The 19,830-nt window shown below is 42.3% G+C and overlaps 1 protein-coding gene across 5 annotated transcripts in view; it reads right to left on the reverse strand.

Moving 5' to 3' along the window:
• The window catches only part of WDR72 (WD repeat domain 72), a 501,920-nt gene that overhangs the window by 359,925 nt on the left and 122,165 nt on the right, over positions 1-19,830 (reverse strand). For all 5 annotated transcript variants that reach the window (XM_073618748.1, XM_073618747.1, XM_073618749.1 and 2 more), the window contains one exon: positions 12,185-12,304. In XM_073618748.1, coding sequence (XP_073474849.1) covers positions 12,185-12,304 — 120 coding nt within the window. The remainder of the gene's footprint in view (positions 1-12,184; positions 12,305-19,830) is intronic.

The raw sequence follows: 19,830 nt of genomic DNA on the forward strand, positions 1-19,830 counted from the left end.
ACCAACCGAGATTTGATCCATCTATGGCCAGCTTAAAGAGGTTGTAAAGTCGCATAACACAATTACTTGTATCCTCTCTGTTTTAGCAAGATATAAAGTGCAGTGTGTGTTTCTTTTCAATTCTAGTCCTCAATACCTTTTTGCACAGCTCCTCTCTGCAGTCACGTGATCTCCCTCTGCTCTCCTTCCTCTATCTAAGAAGAGCAGTGGGAGGGGCTGAGATTCCCCACTAATGTCAGCCAGCCAGCAGAGGGAGGTCATGTGATCACAGAGAGAAGTTGTGCAAAAAGGTATTTAGGATTATAATTTTCTTTTAAACTGACATACTGTACTGAATATCTTGCTAAAACAGTAATTGTGTTATGAATTATATCGGAATAGAGGCAGGAGGAGAGGGGAGGGGCGGGGAGGAGATTGGCTCTCACACACAGACTAGGAAATGACAGGCAGGGAGGGAGGGGGAGAGGGAGAGACTGTGTATACACAGTGGGATGACAGAGGCATGTAAACTGACCACGATATCTTGGATCAGCAGCCATGATTACAGTGGTCAGCACACACTGGGGGACACAGGAACAGGCAGGATCAGTTAGGTATTTTAGATCAAAGAAAGGGACAAATTACACTGCCATATCACTATGCTACTGATCATGCTTTAAAAGAATAGGAGCATTTTTTTTTTAGGGTTACAACCACTATAAGTATCAGCATGGCTTGTGATTATGGAGTGCACATGAGCAGCCATCAAGGCTAAAAGTGTTGGTAAATGGCAAATATGTATACACAACATACAGACCTTCACTTATGTGGCTGGAGGAAGTAAACAATGGACTACAATTACTGTAGTACCACTGCACTTGTGCCTCATTGTGAACTAGGAGTTCCTCTGCAGTGGTACAGAATTCTGTAACTGTATGACACAGCTGTGCAGGCAGAAACACATAAAACAGCTACAAAATCAATACATCAATACTGGACAGAGGCCAGTAAGAAAATCACCCTGCAATGGGGCAAATAGGAGTGATTTGGGAGTGGGGGGTTGGGAAATTTTACCATGTGTCATGTAACACCCTAAATATGGGTAACATGAAACATGACTCAAAAGGTGGAATTAGCCTTTAAAGTGGGAGTAAACTCCCATCTCTGACTTGTACCTATAGGTAAGCCTTATTATAGGCTTACCTATAAGTACTGTAAATATCTCCTAAACATGCGCCGTTTAGGAGATATTTACTGTATATACAGCCGGTGACATCACCGGCGCATGCGCTCTGCAGGAACGGCCACCCAGGCTGTCCTGTGCCGTAAACAACACCTCCCCCGTGCATGCACGGGAGTGACGTAGTTGCAACTCCGGCCAGTCACACAGTCGGAGTCCATGGACCCGGAAGGAAGACCGGGTGAAGATGGACAGCGCACCGCTGGAATGCTTCGTTTTCAGGTAAATTTCACATAATGTACTTGTACAGTATGTGATGCATACTAGTATATTGTGGCAGCCCTCAAAAATTCCACTCGCCTACTCGCATTTTGCGAGTGGATTTTGAGGGCTGGCGAGGAAAGGCTGCCTGGGAGGGGGGCGAGTTGTATGGGAGCCGCTCTCCCAGCGATCGGAGGGGAAGAGATAGGAGAGCGGCCGCCCAGATGATGAGAACGCCGGGAACACAACAGCTTTCATTTCAATAGCTGTGTATTTCCTGCCGCACGCTGTCACATACAGCCCCTCCCCCTTGTCCAAAGATATTTGATAGACAGATCACCTGACCCAGGACTGGATGGGTGATCTGTCTATCAAAGTTCCTTGGACAAGGGGGAGGGGCTGTATGTGACAGCGCATACATGGCTATTGAAATGAAAGCTGTTGTGTTCCTGGTGCTCTGATCATCCAGGCGGCTGCTCTCCTCTCTCTTCCCCTGCACAGGTAGGCTACATTGGGGACACAGCTGCATTGGTGGACACAGGCTACATTGGGGACACAGGCTACACTGGGGGACACAGGCTGCATTGGGGGACACAGGCTGCATTGGGGGACACAGGCTGCATTGGGGGACACAGGCTACATTGGGGGACACAGGCTACATTGGGGGACACAGGCTACACTGGGGGACACAGGCTGCATTGGGGGACACAGGCTGCATTGGGGGACACAGGCTACATTGGGGGACACAGGCTACATTGGGGGACACAGGCTACATTGGCGGCACAGGTTGCATTGGGGGGGCACAGGCTGCATTGGCAGGAACAGGCTGCATTGGTGGGCACAGGCTGCATTGGCGGGCACAGGCTGCATTGGACGAGCATGAATAAAGTTGTTGTCAATATTTATTTTTGTAACTTAATTCTGCATAAAACATTTAGGTGTCACTTCATGAGATAATTTATGAGGGCATGTTTAGGGGTAGAATTAGGGGCGGGGCAGGGTAGTGGTTGAGCGGGGCAATTGGTGGCGAGTAATCCTTGAGACCTGGCTAGTAGCTCAGAACTTGAAATTTTGAGCCCTGTTTTATGGAATTACCTTTCAGGTCAGAAAAAAAAAATCACCCAGAGGTTTACTACCGCTTTAAGGGTATATACAACCTGATATCAGGCAGGGGTGGGTTTCTACTTCTTATCTCACAGTATCCCAATAAGCCTCTCCCCCATCAACCCAGTTTACCCCTGCTAAATTAGTGAACTATAAAAGTAACCCCACTTCTTGGGTGGGTGGTTGTCTGAGCAAAACCCGTTTCCATGTGTAACTTAATTTGTCTCTCGGGTGGAGGGTGCAACAGGCACAATTCCAGCTTCTGATTGGTAAGCACTGGCCAATCAGAAGCCAGCTTCTGTTTTTCTCAAGAGTGTGGGTTTTGTATTTTTTTCTTAATAGATCTCTTCTAAAAGTAAATTTTGACAATTACCACTGCAAATTAGTATAAGTAAGTATTTAAGGTGAACATATCACAATGCACATTTCATATGGGAAGGGACATGTCCTTATTTCCTTAATGCTTTATACTGTATCTTGAGTAAAAAAAAAAGTGCTTCTTGTTTGCCATTATTAAAAGTGTGCAGCTTCTAAGCTCACTGTTATCACCTAAAGCTGAGGCAATGATTATATGTTCTCCAAGAGTGAAAATCACGCAGATTCCACTATGTCTGCTCCCATGTTTATCAGTAACTACAAGGTATACATGGCAACACAGTGATCATAATGAATCATTTTCCTTGGCTGATTCCTTTCGTATGTATATAAAAAAAAAATCATTAGGCTCCATTGACACCTGAGCGTATCGATTTACTGGCGTTTTTTTGGGTGTTTTTTTAAAGCTTTTTACAAGCTATTTTAAAGCGCTTTAGAAGCGTATTACAAGCGTTTTACAGCTTTAAGCATTTTTGCTTGGCCAATAGAAAGCACTAGGATGAGGAGAGGGAGCGGAAATTAGGGGTGAAGAGCTGCTGTTTGAGCAGAAAACGCTAGTGAAACGCTCAAGTCAGGGGTTTCTATTGAAGTCTAGGGCGCCAGAAACGCTTGTAAACTGCCAAAAAGAAGCTCATGTACTTTTTTGAGCTTCAGTCGTTTTTCTTCAGGCGACAGAACAGAACACTCAGATGTGAGCAGGGGCCATTGAAATTAATGGGATTTGGCTTGTTGAGCATTTTAGAGCTACAAGCTTCAAGCAGAAAATCGCTCAGATGTGAACGGGGGTCTTAAAGTTGAGTTCCCACTAAAAAAAAAAAAAATTAAAAGTCAGCAGCTACAAATACTGCAGCTGCTGACTTTTAATAATCGGACACTTACCTGTCCCAGGGTCCAGCAATGTGGGAGATCGAAGCCCCGCTTGTCTCCCCCTCCGCTCGGCGGCACCGGCATTTTAACTGTGGGCGCCCGGCTGTGGCTTCACAGCCGGGCACCCACTGAGCATGCGCGAGCCGCGCCGCGGGCCGTGACTGGACGCGCGCCGTGACTGGCCGTGCAATCATCTGGGACCTGTCACTTGTCCCAGATGATTGCCTAGAGTGAGGGGGGAGAGCTGATCTCCCTTCCTGCGCCGAGGGAAGTGACGTCAGGAGCCCAGGCATCAAAAAAGGCAGATTACGAGGGACCCCCTAGCAACAGGTATTAAAGAGGTGAGTTATTTTGGAAGACTCCAATAGACATGTGCACAACAAAAAAAATTTGTTTTGTTTTGTTTCTTTACGTTTCCGTTGATTCGTAAAGATTTATAATTTCGTAAGACGCGAGTTTTCATATTCAGACTCGTTCGTATTTTCGTAACAGTTATATTTTTTTTGATACGAAATGATTCGTAATCCCGTTAGTCTAAATTTCTTTGATTCGTAATTCGTAATTTTGTTAGATAATAGTTTTCGTTTATTCGGTACACTACTCGTAATTTAGTAATTGTTACTTTTGTGAGAGATTGCCTTTTTCATTGATTCGTACTTTCGTAGCAAATAAAGACTAATAATCCTATGCTTGCTTTTCTAATAAGTCCTGTCCACTCCCTCAGTCATGAGACCTGACTCAGTCTCTTCCTCAACTGAATCTAAAAAGATTCAGGAATGAAAGGTCACAGCAATATGCTGGACCACCATGGGATAGCTCAAAGGAGACCTGCAGTCTCTGCTTTGTCTATTTTACAGGTTACCAGCAATATTCCTGGGCAGCAACAGCCATGGGATTGGTGCAAAAGCTGAGCAGCTGATTGGTCAAATTGGGCGGTTAAAGCCTATAAAAGGGGCTGCTGAGGTATTCCCACTGACCATTGGACCAGACAGCAGCGGAGCCCCCTGCAGCATGAAGCACCGTTCACCTAGCAGCCGTGAGTCTCCCCTACGCCGCCTGTTAGAAAAGGCAGAAAGCGAGGGTGGTGAGGAATGGCTGATACGGTGCCTGGGAGAGGAGAGTGGCACATCTCTGCCTTCGTCCACACCCCGTGAAGAGAAGGAGAAGCTGGCCCCGGTCGGGGGCAGGGCGAGACGTCAGTTGGGAAGAAAGAAGAAGTGTATTAGAGCAGCTGCTTCTCCTCGCCCGACAGGCTGGGAGGGAGCCGGCGGTACAGTATCACAGAATGCACCTCATGAGAGGAAGAGCAGCGCTACTCCACCTTCAGCTGAACCGAGTGAGCTAACAGCAGCAGTAAGGCTCTGTTTCCACTAGTGCGACTTTTCATGCGACTTGGGACTGAAAAGTCGCATGACAAATTGTTTCCCATGATTTCCAATGAGTACCGTTCATATCTGTGCGACTTCAAGTCGCAGCGACTTCAAAGTAGTCCCTGCACTACTTTGGTCCCACTTTGATGCGACTTGAGGTCTATAGATACAGGCATTGCTTCAAATCGCGGTAAAAAGTCGCGGTAAAATCGCGGTAAAAAATCGCGGCAAAATCGCGCGACTTTGGGGACGCACTAGTGGAAACCTAGCCTTAAGGAGGTTGAGGCTCTGTTTCCACTAGTGCGACTTTTAATGCGACTTGGGACTGAAAAGTCGCATGACAAATTGTTTCCCATGATTTCTAATGAGTACCGTTCATATCTGTGCGACTTCAAGTCGCAGCGACTTCAAAGTAGTCCCTGCACTACTTTGGTCCCACTTTGATGCGACTTGAGGTCCATAGATACAGGCATTGCTTCAAATCGCGGTAAAAAGTCGCGGTAAAATCGCGGTAAAAAATCGCGGCAAAATCGCGCGACTTTGGGGACGCACTAGTGGAAACCTAGCCTGAGAAATACATGTTACCTCAGGTGTCTGAATTTTCCTGTTTAGTCGATTCATTATCTACAGTGTTGCAGAGATTCAAGGGAGCACACACTAGTGGTGCTAATATTGATATGAAAACAAAAGGAGCACAGGTTTCTGGTGCATGTGATGCTTTGCAATTACAAGAAATGGATAGGGGTGATTTTTTCAGGGGCACAGGTTACTGGTGCAGAGCATGATTTGCAGCTGAGTGGTGCTGCCACTAAGAAATATCAGAGGGCACAGGTCACTGGTGCTGATGATACGGGTTTGGATATATTACATTCAGGGGCACATTCTTATGGTGCTGGGGATAATATGCAATTCTCAGAATTTATGAATGATGTTGGTTCAGTTTGGCGAGGTTTGTGTGACCCTGTTTAACACGATGAAGATAAGGAAATTATAACACAATCTAAGGTTATTAACCCTTCACTACTGATTAAACCCCCCTTACCTCTTAGACCATCAGCTTTAACGGTCGGGGAATCATCCTTTAAAGAGGCCCTGCCATGTGTTTTGTCACCATTAGGCTTTTATTTGCCTAAGGTGGTGAAAGACAAAATTTGGAGGGGCGAATTTATGGATATATTATCACTGTTACCTGCTTCAAAGGAATTTTTGTCCAAAACAGACAAGCAAACAGGCGATAGGTCTGCGGAGGATAGGAGGAGGGCTATCCCAAAAACATTCCAGAACTGGCTGCAGGCCTTTTGTATTTATGCAGCAGTAATGGAGGAACGCTTTCCTGGCAAATGTTCAGGTTTATTCCAGCATGTGGATATAATTGCGGAGGCTTTTCGCCATTTTGGTGGAACTGCATGGTACACATACGACGAGAATTTCCGTCAAAAATTAGCAGTTCACCCCTCATTACATTGGGGGTCAAAAGATGTGGGTTTATGGTTAAATCTTATGTTACCACCTAGACCCCAGTTCGCTCCTAAATCAACATCTAGTGCTCAAAATACGTTTAAAAAAGGCTTTTGCTTTGCCTTTAACGAAGGTCAATGCAGATTCCTAACAAACTGCAGGTATAAGCATGAATGCTCCCATTGTAATGGGAGCCATGCGGCCAGTAGGTGTTTTTGTAAATCTGCCGCGTCCTCTTTTCAGCCACTTCCCAGAGACACTCATGGGAAAGGCACGGACTCCAGTGAAGCTAGCAAAAATGCTTCCATGGTTAGAGCACTACCCTCATCGCAGGATGGCGGCTCTGCTAATTGAAGGTTTTAAGGAAGGTTTCTTAGTTCCATCATTTAAGGGAGTGGGTTGCACTATGGTACAAAATTTGAAATCTGCTCATACATATGCTTTGGTGGTTCAAGATAAAATCTCCAAGGAACTGGCAGATGGCAAGGTTGCAGGCCCCTTTCCTTTTCCCCCATTTCAGGATTTTCGTATCTCTCCGCTAGGTATAGTTCTTAAAAAAGAGAGTGGGTGTTATCGTATGATACACCACCTTTCTTATCCCTTAGACTCGTCATTAAACGTTGAAGTCTTTGATGTGGAAGCTCCAGTGTTCTATCCCTCATTTGATGATGCTTTGGTTATGCTACAACATTTCGGCCAAGGCTCCCTATTGGCCAAAGCCGATATTAAATCAGCCTTTCGGCTTATTCCAGTTCACCCTCAGGGTTTCAACTCATTAGGTTTTCAGTTTATGGGCCAATTTTACTTTGACAAATGTTTGCCCATGGGGTTCTCATTGTCGTGTTTTTACTTCAAAGCATTCTCCACCTTTTTACACTGGGTTTTGTCAGAAATGTTACCCCAAGGAGGTTTCTTCCATTATTTGTATGATTTTTTATTTATCGGCCCCTATGGCTCCCCTGCCTGTTTAGAATCCCTACAGATGTTTTTCCATTTGTGCGAAGACTTCGGCATTCCTCTTGCACATGAAAAAACAGTCCTTCCATCTACTTCTATCGAATTTCTTGGAATTATCATAGATTCAGCTTCTATGGAGTTTAGACTGCCGTTGCCAAAGATTTTGAGAATGAGATTGTTGATATCATCTTTTCTATTGAGAAGGAAGGTCCTTCTGAAGGAGGCTCAATTGTTACTTGGTCTTTTCGCTTTTACAGCTAGAATTATTCCTATGGCTAGAGTATTCTCTTGCAGATTCTCCCTGGCCATTAGGGGTCTTACTAACCCTTATTCCCATATTCGTATTTCCAAGGGCATTAAGGATGACCTTAGGATCTGGGATTCCTTTCTGTGCACTTTTAATGGTTCTGCGATATGGCAGCAAGAATTTATTGATGACAATCAATTAGAAATCTTTACAGACGCGGCCGGGTCATCGGGCTTTGGTGCATTTCTGAATGGTCATTGGTGTGCTAGTAAATGGCATGAGGAATGGCTGCAGAAGGATGTGCTTCAGAACCTCGTCCTTCTGGAATTATTCCCGGTCATAGTTTCTTTGGTAGTTTGGAAGGATGTTTTCTCAAATCATAGAATCAAAGTTCACACTGATAATAAAGGTGTTTTCTTTGCTGTTAATACGTTATCATCTAAACCTGAACCTGTGATTAAGCTGCTACGTTTTCTTGTCCTTCATTGTATGCGTTTTAATATTTGGTTGAAGGCTGAACACATAGCTGGTGTGCGAAATAACATTGCCGACACCTTGTCTCGTTCACAGTTCCAGAAATTTCAGGAATTGGCTCCATCAGCGGATCTGCATGGCTCCCCTTGCCCAAGACTTCCTCTGGGGCTTAATTCAGAACTGATTCTTTCAAGCCTCAAAAATTCTGTGTCACAGAAGACTTGGTTGGATTATAGTCTTTCGTGGTCCAGATGGTCTTACTTTTGCCAAAATTTAGATCTGGACGAGTTAAACGTGTCTTCTTATGTTGCTTTGTCTTTTACGTCATCTTTCATACAGTCACACCTCAGCCCAGCGTCCATTAGCAAAAATTTTGCGTTTTTCCTAAAATTTGCTGGTTTACCTGCTCTTACTTCCTTTTTTCAGGTTAACCAAGTTATAAAGGGTTTCAGGAGGCTAAATCCTTCACAGGATAGTAGGCGTCCCATTTCGGTCTCATTATTATTGGATCTTCTCATAGCTTTACAAGAAGTATGTTCCTCAGAGTTTGAGCTCCTCCTTTTCAGAGCTTCCTTCTCAGTCGCCTTTTTTGGTGCCCTTAGGATTGGGGAATTTATGGCCAAGAATCATAGATCTCAGTCTCCTATACGTAGTTCTCATGTGTTCTTACATCAGGGATCTGTTAATATCTTCCTTTGTAGGACTAAGTCTAGGCTGGCAGGTAAGGGTCAGTGGTTTTCTCTATCCAATTCTAATAATCAATTTGTCCAGTCCTCCATGCCTCAAGATATATGTCAGTTAGACCTTGTTCTGGGGGGTCATTCTTTATACACCAAGACCCATCTTCTTTGACTAGATACCAATTTTCGGCTGTTCTGGCCTCTTGCCTGAAACGTCTAAATCTCTCCAATTTTTGTTTTTCTTCCCATTCATTTAGAATTGGGCCGGCCACTACAGCCGATTTGTTGGGTTTCCAAGAAGAAAAGTTGATGAAGATAGGTCGTTGGCATAGTGACAGGTATAAACTGTACGTCCGCCCGGGGTTATTAACCATGTGAATTTTATTTTGCAGATCCCTCCAGAACTGTGGTTTGGATAGTAGGGCACTCCTACGTTTTCTGGGCTGCCGAACATGCCGGAACTAGGACCTACTCCATCAATTTAGGTCTGGACATTGATTCATTTATAGTTTTATGGTCAGGTGTTCGGGGCTTAATTTGGCAGGACCTTGGACAGCATCTAGTTTATTTGGCCAGTATATAGCCTCCCCCTCGAATTTTAGTGATTCATGCTGGGGCAAACGATTTAGGCAAGATGGGAACATGCGATTTAATGTGCGAAATGAAAAGGGATATGTGTGCATGAAACTCATGTTCCCATCTGCCATATTGGCATTTTCGGAAATGATCCCGCGTCTTTTATGGTCACCTAATGGCGATCTATTCTATTTGGATAGAATTAGGAGACGTCTTAGCAGGACAATCCACAGCTTTCTCATTTCGTCTGGCGGAATATCTTTTCGCCATTCCGAATTAGAAGGTTTTGTGCCAGATTTATTTCAAAAGGATAGGGTTCATCATGGGTTTACAAAATCTGATCGCGTCGGCCACGGTGGTGGGGGGGCCTCAGCCAGCAGCTTCGTGGCTGGCCTCAGCCGGTGGGGAGTAGTCGTCCAGCATTGGCTGGATGGACACCGCTTATTTTGGTTTAAATGTATTTCAGCCAAGGTGGCTTTATATTTATTTAAATTTGTAATATTCAATTTAGCCCCCCATGGATGACACTGTGGCCATATAATTCCACTTAATAAATATATTTAATTATTATATTGTGTTGTCTCTTTTATTCGGAGTACCTTTGTGCTGGCCCATGAAAGGTCACAGCAATATGCTGGACCACCATGGGATAGCTCAAAGGAGACCTGCAGTCTCTGCTTTGTCTATTTTACAGGTTACCAGCAATATTCCTGGGCAGCAACAGCCATGGGATTGGTGCAAAAGCTGAGCAGCTGATTTGTCAAATTGGGCGGTTAAAACCCGCGCGGAGAAGCCTATAAAAGGGGCTGCTGAGGTATTCCCACTGACCATTGGACCAGACAGCAGCGCCCACCCGCCCGCCCTAATTTTGAAAGTCACAATGTTGTCCGAATGGGGGAGTAGTTGTCCAGCATTGGCTGGATGGACACTGCTTATTTTGGTTTAAATGTATTTCAGCCAAGGTGGCTTTATATTTATTTAAATTTGTAATATTCAATTTAGCCCCCCACGGATGACACTGTGGCCATATAATTCCACTTAATAAATATATTTAATTATGATATTGTGTTGTCTCTTTTATTCGGAGTACCTTTGTGCTGGCCCATGCAGTGTGACTCAGACACAAAAGGGATAAGCTGATTGGCTAAAGATAGTACTCACGAATACACTGTCCATTCAAAAGAACAATTCAAGAACACAAAATTATGAACATACATATTAAGATACACTTACACTGTCCATTCAAAAGAACGATTCGAGAACACGAACAAACGAAATTATGAACAGACGAACAAACGAAATTACAAACACACAAATGAAAATCCGAACATACGAAATTACGAACAAAGGATTGAAAATAAGAAATGTAAATCATTTGTTATAGATGTAATTTTCTTTTTACTGTTTTGGAGTGTAGTATTTTCGTAAGTTTGTCCGTTCGTAAGTTCGTATTTTCGCGTGTTAGTCTTTTTGCTTATTCGTAGTTTCGTAATTTTCATATTTTGGTTCTTTCAGCTATTCGGATGTTCGAATACTAACAAATTTGTACGAAAATCTATTCGTTACGAACCGAATCGCACATGTCTAGACTCCAATCTTCAAGAATAAGGGGAGAAAGTTGCTTACTGTTCAATAACCAGCATTACGGTTTATTGAACAGACCGATGCACAGACTCATCCACCTGGTGTTATGAACTTACGCGTTTCACTCCAACGTGGAGCTTATTTGTGCGCGTAAGGTTGGTAACACCAGGTGGTGAGTCTATGTATCAGTTTTTTCAATAAATCTGAATACTGGCTTTTGAGCAGCAAGCGACGTCCTCCCTTTTTTCTTGAAGATTGGGGTGTTGCACATAGTGTGGTTCAGGATCGTTCGGAGCCTGCATCTGGTGCCGGAAGAGTAGAGAGAGTGGGATATGCCTGTAGTAGAATATGACTGCCTTAATATACTGTTTTATATTTACTTATGAAAATGATAACTAGTGCAATATTCAGCATAATATTTATAAATTAATATTAAATAAATATAGGTAGCCTGTGCTACTTTACTCAACACCACTCTATCAAAACAAAAAAACTAAATAAAAAGCAACTACAACATGTTATCATCACACTATCAAATGCAATATAGTATATCCAATTCCTCTAAACCTTATTAATATTTTTAATAGTGATCATTTATAAAATATCACTATTTAAGTACTAATAATAAGGTTTAGAGGAAGTGCTTCACCATTATATAATTAATTTGTTAATATTGTAAGCAGATTTCTATTACAGACAAACTTTTTGATAAAGTAACGTTTATTATCCAAAAAGCATTTATATTTTGGACAAAAAAAATGGTCTAGAAAAAATGCTGTCAAAAGGTTGTTATCTAGTCACATCTTCAAATAATGAAAAAATGATTTTTGTTTAGAGGACAGCCACTGCGCTAACCTCCGAGTGTGTGAAAATAAAATATTTCTTATATCAGCCATGTCATTTCAATTTTTCAGAAGATCTGAAGTGACAATTTGCCAGTTTAACATCTCCATAAAGTGAGAAGAAATCTGGATATCAATCTAACATCAGCAAAAGCAGTTATTTATTACGGAGATGACTCTTACTGCCAGAGAGACAGAGGACACATGGGGTGTAACAAGCTGATCATCACCTTCCAAGATGTGGAACAAATCACCAGCAGCAGCCGTTCTGTGTATGTGCAGAAGCGCACGGAGCAATAGTTGGCCATCTCCAGGCACTGGGATTCAGTTTCATATACATTTTGCTTTTCCTAAACAAAAGGACAAATTGAGAAGACCAAATCACAAGAGAATGCTTAACAACATTTTAAAACCTAAAAAGCTACAAATTATATATTCTAATATTCAAATTCCCATATTGTAAGATAACTGTTATCCTAAATTTGGCTTACTTTTTTTATTATAATTGAGTCATAATTTAAAGGGAAAAATTGTGGATGGCAAAATGACAGGCTAGCCAATCCTATTTCCCAGGGCTTTTTTTTTCCCCAAAGAATAGATGCAGGAACTTCCCCGTGGTTCCACCTCCCAGTACCACCCCTTTTGGAGAATACAGAACCAAGTATCATTTTATGATAAATAATTTGTACGGAATTTGTTAATAACAACAAGAAAAGCAAGAAAAGTAGATTCCTATAACCAGCAGCAATAGACCAGTCTAAGCAACAACAGATTCCCCCAGCAACAATGGACCCCAACAATATTAGACTCTGGCAGCAACAACAGATTTTCCAGCAACCAGCCCAGCATCAAAAGACTCTCCAGCAGCCAGCAACAATAGACCCTTCCCTTAATAGTAAATCACTTCCAGCAAAAATTGCCCCCACCCCCCCCCCGCAACATAAGCCCAACCAATAATAATAGATCGTTCACCAGCAACAATAGATCTCCCCAGTAACTATAGGTTGTTCTGCAAAAATGTATGCTCTCCAGTAATAAGAAATCCCCAGCAACCAGCAACAATAGACCCCTCCCTCAATAGTGGATCTCTTCCAGCAACAATTGACCCCCCAGCAACATAAGCCCCCCCCCCCCCCGCAGCAACAATAGATCCCCCACCAGCAGCAATAATAGACCTCCCTAGCAACAATAGACCACCATGAAAAATAGATCTCCTCCAGGAGCAAAAGATCCCCCAGCAGGCAGCATTAAAGGACCCTTCAGCACACCCCAGCATCTTTTGCCATTACATACATTCAGTGCTGGAGGTGCCAGAACTGCATTCCCCAATGTTCCCCCTGAATAAAGGCCCTGCTATTTCCAATGTAAATCACATAGCAGGAGTACAATTCAACATTCTTTATAGTAATAAAGCTAGATTGGTTTCTCATAGGGAGATCCTGCCTCTAGTTCTGAATTTAGCTGAATGCAGCATGCGCCACCAGTGAGATAGTAAATGGCCTGGAGCTGATTGAAACTAAGAGGAGGGCCAGCATGACTGGGGCCTCCAGAAGATGTGGAGTATTATGCCGCGTACACACGGTCGGACTTTTCAGCTACAAAAGTCCGACAGCCCGTCCGACAGACTTTCAACGGACTTTTGGCGGACTTTCAACAGACTTTCTAACGACCGTACTTGCCTACACACGATCACACCAAAGTCCGATGGATTCGTACGTGATGACGTACACCGGACTAAAATAAGGAAGTTGATAGCCAGTAGCCAATAGCTGCCCTAGTGTGGGTTTTTGTCCGTCGGACTAGCATACAGATGAGCGGATTTCTGGGTCCGGCGGAGTTACGATGTAAAGATTTGAAGCATGTTCTAAGTGTAAAGTCCGTCAGATTTGCGACTGGAAAAGTCAGCTGAAGGTCCGGTGAAGCCCATACACAATCTAATTGTCTGCCGGATTTGGTCCGTCGGCGTCCGCTGGACAAGTCCGGTCAAAAAGTCCGACCGTGTGTACACGGCATTAGTGGGTGATTTAGAATGATGCCTTTTGCTTAGCATATTGGAGAGTTCAAGGCAGAGGTTGTGTCCTGTAGTGGGTAAAGAGGAAGGGGGATCATGTCAGAACTCAGTAGGAGCTCATCACAGCATCAGACAGTTTTCTCCCACTCTCCCTTTGTTTTGGTTTGGGGAAGCCTAATACTTTTTCAAGGTGCTGGGGTATTTGTAGTGGGTTTTCGGTTCTTATGTTTTTTAGCTTGCCATTCAATTTCTTGGTCATTTTTTTTTCTTGTCATGGCAGCAGGCAGGGGGTCTATTGGGTCTTTGAAGGCAGTGCTGGTTAAAATTGTGGGTTGGGCCCATCTGAGGTATGGGTGTCCCTTCTTAACAATACAATGGTAACATCGGAGTATTAATTAGGTTGTATCTGGTAGTATGCAAGTGGTTATTTGTCCCTGAGCCGGTGTAGTTGTGGCTGGGGGCTTTTGATTGGATGGCAGATACAACCAGTTAATCCTGAGTATATAGGCCTTCAAAGACCTTAGACCGGGCATAAGGTGAGGTTGGTTTATTTGTTATGCATTGACTGTATTATATGCATTAAACTTACTTTCCTGTAAATGTTGTATTTAAAGCGTTTGTTAACCCAAAAGAACAAAAAAATTGGATCCTATTCTCTTAACCTCCCTGGCGGTATGATTATTTCGGATTTTAGGTGCTGAAAGCGGTACAATTATTTATGTTTATTATTATTATATGGAAATTTGGCGTTTTATATTGTAGGCCTGTAATTCTTAACAATAACACACTTAAATCTGTCCAAACAAGAGTCTAGTAGATATCCCGGGTATGATGAAGTTTGAAACACAAAAACATAAAATATAATAAATAAATATAAATAATTTAAAAAATATATATATAATAATAATAATAAAATAAATTTCCCCACGATTCACTATCGCTCAATTCTGCAAGTGTTCTAATTTACTATCGCTGTTTTCTAGCTGATCTAAAGCCACTTTTGACATAAAGGGACACTTTTTGGTTGCTATGGACAATCTCCAGTTTTCAGGCAGAAAGAACAGTATATATCATATAAAACTGCATGCAGGGCATGGGCCAAAGCACTGGGGACAAAAGGGATGTGAAATAATTGCATACAGTACTGTAATCTGTAAGATTACAGTACTGTATGTGTTATGGTTTTTAAATTTTTTTGAATTTGCCGCCAGGCTCCGCCCCCGTGCGTCGCGCCGCTCGCAGGGAACGGAGCCTGGCACGGAGAGGCTTCGGAGGAGACAGAGCCCACGGACACTGCGGGGGACATTGCAGGATCCTGGGGACAAGGTAAGTAACACTGCACCAGGATCCTGCAATGTAATCCCGAGTGTGGCTCGGGGTTACCGCTATTGGGACTGAAATTTAAACCCGAGCCACACTCGGGATTACCGTCAGGGAGGCCACAGCATGTTATACAGCACAGCGATTGTGCTGCGTCATTTGGCCCCCTGTCTCACCTGAAATACCCGTCTGATCCTGACAGTTTCTGCCCTCTCCTCTGTACGCTAACCACGATTTATCAGGACTACTGAGCCCTGACACCGTGGTCAGAGTACGTGCCTCTGTCATCTGCAGCCCTGCTCTTCTGTGTTTGTGTCTCCCTCTGTCCTCCTCCCCCCTCTCCCTGCCTGTTAGCTTCCTGATACTCCCATCCTGCTCTAAAAATAACCTTTTCTTTTCTTCTATAGTTACCTCTGATATACAACACTAAGCTCCCCAGTGGATGTCATTTATAAAAATATGCTGCATAATAGCTTACTTCAGAGTGCCGTTCGGCGCTCACGTGACTGGCCGCCAGTCTCCTCCTCTCCTCTTCTCAGCTGATGTCAGAGGGGGTTTCCCAGCACCTCCCCCTGCAGCTCGGGAGAGGAGACCAGCAGACAGTCAGCAAATGGGAGCCCATTTGGCCCGAACGGCGCTCTGAAGTAAGCTATTATAAAGCATATTTTTATAAATGACATGCTTAGGGGAGCTTAGTGTTATATATCAAAGGGAACTATAGAAGAAAACATTTTACCTTAACAAACACTTTAATGGTTTGTAATAAAAAGGCTACTTTGGCCATCCTACTCCAAATAAAATGTGTTGTCTGGTCATTTTGAAAGGGGGGATGGGTCAAGTGTTTAATGTTTTAACCGAAATTCTATTCAAATCTATTGGTCTTCCTCCTGGTCTTCCTCCTGCCCCCAGCAAACACCCTGCTTCCCATGATCCATGCTAACAGTGAGATGGACAAAATCCCCATTTACAAATGGGCTCCCATTTGCTAGTATACATCACGATTAAGCTATAGGTCTTATTAAGGACTCACATAGACAGGTGTTTTCCCGTGTTTGAAATGCATGTCAAACTTTGGTCTCTGAATGTGTTTTTTCTTTGCTTTTTTTGCAACACCATTGGCACATTTTACAGATTACATGTATACTTTAGATGTAGAAGCACTCCAGAGCATGCACATGCAGACGTTCAGCTGGATTCCTACAATCCATAATAAGATTGTACATGCTGATCAATCTAAAAAGGAGGTAGTTCATAAGTTTTTGGGACCCAAAATAAAGGAATCATGTTTATCGATCATTACTTTGTATCTGTTTATGTCATATCTGGTGTTCTCTCTCATATTGCTTTTATCCTTATTGATAACTTTGGTTTGATAAAGGACAGGGATATCTGAAACATTGCTAGATTATCTATGACCAAATGAGCAATAAATTACCAGGTTACGTGCATAGACTGGTGCTCACTCATATACATATAGTTATATATACAACTTGTTGTTAAAGTGGTATTAAACCTCAAACCAAAAATGTAATATATTGCAGCTTACCAATTATTAGATGTGGTGGCTGCATCAGTTTTCTTTTTTTAGGCTTTTTTTTCCTCTCTGTTCTCACCTGGTGATCTGGCCAGTAACACACCTCCTGTATTAGAGCACCCCCACTCTGGATGAATGAGCACAGAGGACACCTTTGGACGGCAACATTGTCAGTAGGGAGGGTGGGAGGTTAGATGTACTAGCAGATTTAAATACACCAACAGATTAAAGCCAAACTCCTGCTAACCTCCTTTTTAGATTCATCAGCATGTACAATCTTACCACAGATTGTAGGGTTCTACCTAAACTTCTGCATGTGCATACTTTGGAATGCTTCCACATCTATACATGCAATCTGTAAAATGTGCCAATGCTGTTTAATATAAGTAAAAAACACATTCAGAGAAGCCATGATACTGGAATGCAAACAGAATCCTCTTTTTTGACTTAACATTGGGCCCTGACACATCTGTCATTTCAGCAGGTTTCTTCCATACTCTGTCTTAAAGTATAAGTATTAGAACCCTTGTCAGATCTTTATTGTTGTCTCTGCCCCGTGTTAGGAATACCCTCCATTTATCCTGCTAATGACCGTCTATTTTTTTCAATGTGGTGTTTCTCACACACTGTTTTGCTGGTGGTGGTACAATGATGATGATGTGTTCACACTGTGGCAGGATGAAATTTAATCCCTGCTGGCATTTGATGGGTTTTACTAATAAAGTTCACCCTCAGGTACCTTTTAACATGACATATGACAAAGAATGTATTTCCTTTTTGGACACTTCAGTGATACGATTGGGGACCAAACTACGGATCTTTAATCATATTCACTTGTTGGCTTTTATTAGTTTTCATCCGTCTTCAGTCTTTGGGTCAGAAGTCAGTTCATTATGCTGAATACCATTGTGAAGCCCCTAATTTTATTAGAAAAAGGTGACTGGAAATTGAAGAGAAATTTATGGTTAGGGGTTACCTATTAATCCTTAGACAGAGTACAACAGAAACCTACTGAGGGGAAAGATGGGTTCTAGACCAATGTTAAAAATGATTATTCTGATTGCATGCCAACAACATGGCCTCTCCTTAAGTGTTTCTTTATTGTATTAGTTGACAATGTCATATCTCGCAGACTGTATAAGAAGATGTGGAAGAGTTACAGATTATTCCCATATAGGTGTTCAGGCAGAACCCGACATTCTTTAATAAGAATGTACAAATGCTGATCAAACCAAAAGAGAAGTTGTCTATAGGTTTTTGGAACCCACAAGAAAGGGATCTTTTCCTTGTTGATCATGCTCTAAATGTGTTAATTTTATCCAAAGAGATTTAAGAGAGATCTGCGCTATAAAATGAGGAATGGGGTATGTCTACACGTCATTTCCTGTTTGGTCACATCCGGTCCGTGGAGTGCAGAAGCATGCCAAACAGAGCTTTCTTAAAGTCCCATTGCCCTTAATTTTTGAAAGTGAATTTTTAATGGTTTATTCTTATAAAAAAAAAAAACGGTTTAACACTATGGAGAGTTGCCTCTATTAATCTGTTCCACATGGTCCTATTGAGAGGAGGTAGAGAGAGGATTCAAGTGGGAGCCTGAAGGAGATTGTGACTATAGCCTGGAGTAAAAAGGAGGTGTCATCCACAAGCGCTTTTTGACTCTCTTAGAGATAAGGCCTCAACAATTTTTGGTGAGTGCAGACCTGGAGGGGGAGCACAACAGATTTGCATGAAGAGAGCACTTTTTTCCTGCAAGTTTATAAGGGTCTGACAATTAAGAAACTGTTTATGGACCTTTAGAACATTATTTAATATATTTTTTAGTGTGGAACGTGTTTAAAAGAAAAACCCACGTGGATATAATGTAGTCTTATGAAGCACCTTTCTTCGGAATTCATTGATATTTGTGTAGCATTATTCTTGTGTACGCCTATAGTTTAAATAGGTGTATATACAATGGGTAAAATAAGTATTGAACATGTCACCATTTTTCTTGGTAAATATACACAATATTACCAAAAGTATTGGGACGCCTGCCTTTACACACAAATTACCCTTAATGGCATCCCAGTCTTATGCCCCGTTCACATGGTCGGATTTTCCGATGGAAAATGTCCGATCGGAGCGTGTTGTCGGAAATTCCGACCGTGTGTGGGCTCCATCGGACATTTTCCATCGGATTTTCCAACACACAAAGTTGGAGAGCAGGAGATAAAATTTTCCAACAACAAAATCCGATCGCGTCAATTCCGACCGTGTGTGGCCTGTTCCGACGCACAAAGTGCCACGCATGCTCAGAAGAAATTCCAAGACGGAACAGCTCGTTCTGGTAAACTTAGCGTTCGCAATGGATACAGCACTTTCGTCACGCTGCAATGTTAAAAATGGTTTAATACAGCGCACTCTCTTCTTCTTTATAATATGACCAGAATTAAGTAGTTTTGCTGCTCATATTCACACACACTTCTCACAAAGTTTTATTTTTGTATTCTTATTGGTATTCCCTGAATATATTGTTATTAGTTGTCACATCTGACATAATTGTTTTTTTTTATTTAATTTTTTGGGGGATTTTAAGCCTTTTTTTTTTTTTATTTAATGTTTGTATTTTTTCAAAGGCTGATCTTTGTTCAATGTTATTTTTATTTTTACTCCAGAATATTTTTGTGTGTGTTTTGTGTGTCAAGTTACCCCAACACCATTGATATCTTTTATTATTTAATCTCCAGGAGATTGTTTGTTATTGGTGTCCCTTGTTCATTTCACATTGTATATGTGAAATGTACCTGAATCCTCACAAAAAAACTGTCATTTTTGAAGTAAAACACATAGGAGAGTATAATTCAAAACAAAAATCCTTTATTAAGGGATCATAACCAAACAAAGAGGAAGGCGACACTGGATCAACATGAGAAATTAGCGAAGGCTGGGACCCCCACGGCAGACATCAATTCTTGAACATCAAAATTGGTGGCCTGAGGAGTCCATATGTAAGGGAGTTCAGTCTGGTCCAG

This window comes from Aquarana catesbeiana, linkage group LG03 (assembly GCF_042186555.1).
Source record: "Aquarana catesbeiana isolate 2022-GZ linkage group LG03, ASM4218655v1, whole genome shotgun sequence".
Taxonomy (NCBI): Eukaryota; Metazoa; Chordata; class Amphibia; order Anura; family Ranidae; genus Aquarana; species Aquarana catesbeiana.